The 6,000-nt window shown below is 37.0% G+C and overlaps 1 protein-coding gene across 1 annotated transcript in view; it reads right to left on the bottom strand.

Annotated features, from left to right (window-relative positions):
- Positions 1–2,669: 2,669 nt before the first annotated feature.
- The window catches only part of TAF1B (TATA-box binding protein associated factor, RNA polymerase I subunit B), a 50,847-nt gene continuing 47,516 nt past the window's right edge, over positions 2,670–6,000 (bottom strand). The window contains exon 15 of the mRNA XM_042803247.1: positions 2,670–3,337. Within this exon, the coding sequence (XP_042659181.1) occupies positions 3,145–3,337 (193 nt within the window). The 3' untranslated portion in view covers positions 2,670–3,144. The remainder of the gene's footprint in view (positions 3,338–6,000) is intronic.

Here is a 6,000-nt window from a genome sequence, read left to right as displayed (position 1 = left end):
CTTTGCTGATTCTCATTCACTATGGAGAAAGTCAAACACATCTTCATGTCTGGAAAATGGTAAAATCTTAAAAAAAAAAAGTATGTATTTGACTGAGACTAGGTTGATATTAAGAATGCAGATACACTGAGGTAGTGAAAAACTAGGAAGGTAAAATACCAATTCTGCTGAAGGCTGTACTTTTCAAAAGAAAATGAGACATCTGTCATATTTCTTCACTGAAACAAAAGAAAGCTTGCACTATTTAGGAGAATTCATAAAGCAAGGTTACTTTTGCACTCTTAAAGGTAGAAAAAAAACCAGTGTATTAAAGCATAACACAAACTAAATTCACTTCAGAAGGCACATCAAGGTCTCAGAATAACTGATTTGATAATTGTGTAAGTTAATGATTAACTATTTTAAGTCTTCTCAATACACACTATTTTAAAAGTTTAATCTAAAAAAACCCCACTTGCCTTTATTTATATACTTAAGAACTCTCATTGAACTTTTAGAGTAAAAGACAAACCAAACCAAGTCTCTTTACTTAAAAAAACGGCAGCTATCATAAAGCTGAGCTTTACCTGGACATTTTTAGCAAATAGTTACAGAAAGGAGCTGCAAGTTAAAAGGAGATAGGAGAGGTGGTTCTAACGGCTGGGTTGCGGCAGACACCCTCCCCTTCAGCAGCTGTCTGCCCAACCAGCGCGGCTCCACCTCATGGTTATATTAACTGGACTCAGAGTAGGTGTCCCAAGAGAGCTCAACTACACTTCACTGAAGATAAGGCACTCCTGTGGCTCTTCAGCTTCTTAAACATCGTTACTCCAACATAAGTGTTGATTGATTAAACTGGATAGAACTGACATTAAGTATTTTAGGGGCACACCCTTCATGCTTAAATCCAACTCTTAACCTATGTGTCCAGAAGGCACATGGCTCTTGAATAACTGCAAACTTTATTCCAGTTTATTAAAGCACAGCCTTAATTTATTCTAAGGGAGCTTTGTTACATTTGTAACAATGTAACAATGAGCACAGTACGAAGCTCAGATTTTACTACTACAGTAGTTTTAAAAGAAAGGTGTACCTATAATTAAGTGCATATGCCTTTCAAATAAAGACTTCTGAATTAAATGAATCCTTTATGTATAACAAGGTGTCTTTTAGATAGTTAAAACTTTAAAGAATGAGACATTTTCAGTCACTTGGGCAAGCACTGTTGAAAACAGTGACAATGTGCATTACACTTATGTAGATTTTTAACTGATAATACCTAGAACAAGAAATAATTTTACCAAGTATTTACAAACTTTAGTAATTCACTCAGGTGAGGTCAAACATAATAGATAATAGCTAATTTTAAAACAGAAACACCAGACAGGAGATTCAAATTGGTATATTCTAAGTCCATTAATGTAAATGCCAGTTCAAGACACATCTCGTCAGAACTGAGGGATCTAGCACAACGTGGCAACAGACTCAGACATACTAAACTGTACCCACGTATGAAATCTCTAACATACACAAGTAACAAGTCAGTCTACTCTTTCCTTTTCTCCATCAAGCACAGTTTAGCTCGGTAGGCCTAAAACTATGCCTTTTCACCTGCATGTTACAAGCACTTTATAGGACCTTTGCTCTAAATCCCTCTTCTACAATAATTACTTAAAGTATCTGAAAAAGTAAAAGCTTTTACCCAAACTGTGTCTTTTCTGTCATCTTAGATCAGGATACAACGCTTAACTACCTCCTGCCTCTGCTGAGCCAGCCAAACCTCCTGGTTTGACAGTATTTCCAATTAGCTATTACAACTTACCTTTAATAGTCCTGTCTGCTTTACCCGTGCTTGAAATACTACTTTATCACTTTGCTCCAGACAGGTAGGGCAGCACATCTCCTCTCCTACCATTTGTCTGTTCCCAATTTTTAGCCAACAGCTTCATGGATTGAACTACAACAGAGTTTAAACCCTTCCATCATACTCAGAATCTACTCACTGAAATGATCACCTTCCCAGATTACATCTCACTGAAGCCCTTGCTCAGGAAGGAAGCTATTACTCTTTGTAAAGTCTGCAGGCACCATTTTTCTTATCTATAATAATGCTTAGAAACAGCTGTTGATTTTGATCAAATAGATTTGGCAACTTCTGCATTCTGTACTGATAGTTGGAGTTGCTGAGTTTTATTTAATTCAGCTGAAAGCAGCACCATTCGTCCGAGTATCTATTCAGCATCTCTGTTCAACATGCGTTGAACGTTGAATGTGGTGGCAGCACCCAACTTCATTTACCCGTTGTCTGGGAAAGTTTAAAAACACAGTGCATAAGTAAGACTGATCATGTGAAAGTGGTAGAATGGCCGAGGTGCAAGCTGCTGAAGATGCTGGATTATAAAGTGGTCAGAAAAAATTCAAATTACAGTAGCCTTGCAAAAGAATGACAGGAGGGCCTGGCAGTTACCATTGCACAAGAAATAGGGTGGGCAGTTCCAGGTATAAAAGTAGCTGCAAAATCTGTGAAGCCTGCAGTGGAACATGGACCTGAAAGGTGTTAGCTTGAATGAGAGACTCAGGCATAACAAGAGGCTAGGAGATACACAGGATGCAAGGAAATGTAGAAAGCAGTGCTAGAGTTGCCCCAGAACAACCTGTTTAAGAAACAATGACTTAAAAACTCACCGCAGTGAAAACATCAACCAACTGCTCCATTTATTTGTTAACACACTCTTTCAAAACAAAGTAAACATTACTTTCTAGAAACACATTTGCTGTCATACAACAGTAGGTAAAAAAACCAGGTATTTTTATTGCAAAATCTTACAACGTAATTAGATGCTAATGTGCTGTCCAGTACACTCAAAGTATGTACAATTATTCCCCAGAAATGGTAATTTCACATCTTCCTGTTGGCTCTGAAGCTAACTGAGGAAATAAATTGTGATAAACAGTTTCCTTGGTAGCTTTCCCAGCTGGAAAACGGTGACTTAAATTGTAGATAAAATGGCACTACAACTAAAGTACAGTAGTAGATCTCAGCACTACTATCTTAAGAAAAATTTCCACACGGGCAAAAGGATCAGTATAAGTTTAGATGCAATATCTTGGTTTGGGATCCAAACAACTAATTTACATGGTTTTAATAGTTACTTTTAGGCCTTTTTACTTCCTCTGGCCTCTCTTGTATTTCGGCTTTTTACAGAGTTTTTTATTAAAAAGTTTGTGTTCTATCACACACACCTCATCATGGATATAAGAGGGCTGTATCCTCAGAAGAAAGGAGAATAACATTAGTACAAAATTGTAAGTGTGGGGAAACTTCTCTTCACTGTAATGAGCTGGATGACCACACAATCTGAAAAAAAAAAAAAAAAAAAAAAAAAAGCCCTAAATTACAAGCATATTTAGTTAGTATTTAGCTAGCATTTATATATTTAATTGTAATTAGAGGAAAACTCTACATTTTACCAACAGCATAAATCACAGTTCTGGCCTACAGTGTCAATTCTGTGAAGGGATCCACTCCTGCAAAACTGTGGAGGACTAGACCAAGACACGTTCAGAGAGAGTGCAGCCACAGTAAGGAGAAGCTACGTAGCTTCTGGCACTGTGAATCAGGATCATACTCAACCAGACAAAGAATATGTTCGTTGCCGTTCAGGACTAAACTGAATAAGTGTTCATTCTGCCAGCTTTTAGTAAATGTAGTAAAGTATGAAAATGGCTACCTTACCCTGTTTTTAAAATTTCTAAGACTATCCAGTGCAGACACCCCAGGTTACTTTCTCTATTCTTTGCCCACATTCTCCGTAGGGTCCCCTCTCCTCTTCCTGACACTATGCCACGGGATTATAACCCATCCATTTCTTGTCCATTGCCTTTGTGTACTAAATATAAATTACCTGTCTAGAAGCAAGAGAGAAAAGATAAGTTCAAGTCAGTGGAGTAACATAGGAAACACTGGGGCAAACACTGACCAGGTCAACAAAGTAATTAGTGCTATTGCAGCCTTCTCTTTAATTATTTTGTAGCTTGCACAGTGAAAATGTTCATGAAAGTGATGAGGTGATTTTATTGATGAAATATATAACGAAAAAAGCAGACTGGACTTGCTGGTAACAAGCGTCAGACTGAACAAAAGAAGACACAGAGGGCAGACTGCAGAGATAGCTCAGTAACATGAAGTCCAGCAACTTAGGTTGAAAAAATACCCTGTTCTGGTTAGCCTCAAATTTGTTTTTATTAGAAGTGGTAAGTTTAAAATAGTATAAAATCCACCTGTTTCATTTTTTTAAAAGATCTTTTACAGTGATATGGGGATTCAGGTGCTATTCAACATGTAAGTCCTGTGCATCTTCTAGGCTACTAGGTATTGCCCTGGAGAAGCAGAGTTTAAAATTTCCCCTCCGTCTGATTCAGAGCAGCCGTCTTAAATATTCACCAGAACAAGGACTGGAATCTGTCTGTCCCAATTTATGGGCAAGTGTGCTAATTACTAGACTATAGAGTCATTTGCTCACTCCCTCTGGCCCAACAAACATTTACATTTTACACTGAACTGGAGGAACAGACAGATCCATCCTGGAGTACCATGCAAGCTGCACTTCGGGGAGCAGAGGCTTTGTTTAAAGCTTCCCGAAGTCTGACAGATTGGAAATCTGAAGCTAGGTCTCTCGCGCCGTCCATCCCATCCTCTGCCCTACGTCATGTTCCCCAAAAGCTGCCAGCGACTTCTTACAAAATTAAATTAAACATTTCAGCAGCACCAGAACAAACTAGCTGACCCTACCTCCCAATGCATTGGTTAAGTTCAAACACTGAACGTTGGTCAAACCAAATCTGCATTTTTTGGCTAATATGAATTAAGACATTTTGTTACATCCCAGTCAACCCTGAGATCCAGCAATTACAGCTCTTACAGCAATTTAGGTGTCAAATCTCAGTTGTCACTGGGGACGCAGGGGAGTGATATTGTATATTCTGGGGCAAATGCATAATTAAATCCATACTGTAAAGCTCCTACTTGATTAACTGGAGTTATACTTTTCACAAGAGGACCCAAACACACGCACACTTTGTGTTATTTACCCTAAGAGCATCTCTGAAGTTCTAAAAAAATCTTCTAGGTGATGTTAAATTTAGATGTAATAAGAGAAATCCGTTTTCCTCAACATTTTCAAACATTGTAATACCTTATCGTATATAAAATCATAGTATCATTTAGCTTGAAAAATACCTTTAAGATCATCGAGTCCAACCATAAATCTCCTATCACCTAAACACTTTACTATATCAAATCAATTTAGAATGCAGTTTAAAACTGCAAGTTTTAAAAGAAAAGAAAATGTAAAAGTATTTCACCAACTATTTGACTGATCTCAGGTTTGCCCACACTGAAATCATACTTTAGTCCTAGGATTAAAGCATTTCAGTAGTCCCAGTCAGACCATGATGATTTTCAGAGAAAGAGAATTTGTAAGTTTGGTTTTAGTTGTATTATACATACATGCACTTGCATGGTATAAACCTTCCTATTTGTGGGAGTAGATGTTGTTTTCCAAAGTTAAGTAAGTGTCAGATGTATAATTAACTACTTGCATTGCAAATGATATAATGGGAAATTTATCTGGTAAGAATTTAAATTCAAATCTTGTTTCATGAAGGCTATGACAGTTTGCTATTAACATTTTAATATATTACATATGAAAATGCAGGCTTAAAAACAGACTTTGCATGAAAGATTATTCACACAAACATACACCGAAATATCCACTCATTCAGTGTGTACATAAGATTTACGCAAATTTGTGGTAAAGGAATTATTACCTCTCCTCCCTTCAAAAAAAAAAGGTTCTTATTCATACAAAAGAATGAATCCATACAACCAAAGCTCTTGTAATATAACACTGTGTTTACATTATTCCAACCCATTTCTGTCACGGTGGATATGTGAAAGGTAATGTGAAAAGGAAAATAAAGATAAGCAAATAAATCCTCTGAAAGACAGAAAAGACTGCA

Source organism: Tyto alba, unplaced genomic scaffold, assembly GCF_018691265.1.
Source record: "Tyto alba isolate M040663 unplaced genomic scaffold, T.alba_DEE_v4.0 Super-Scaffold_40, whole genome shotgun sequence".
Lineage (NCBI taxonomy): Eukaryota > Metazoa > Chordata > Aves > Strigiformes > Tytonidae > Tyto > Tyto alba.
This window is presented reverse-complemented; position numbering and strand designations above follow the sequence as displayed.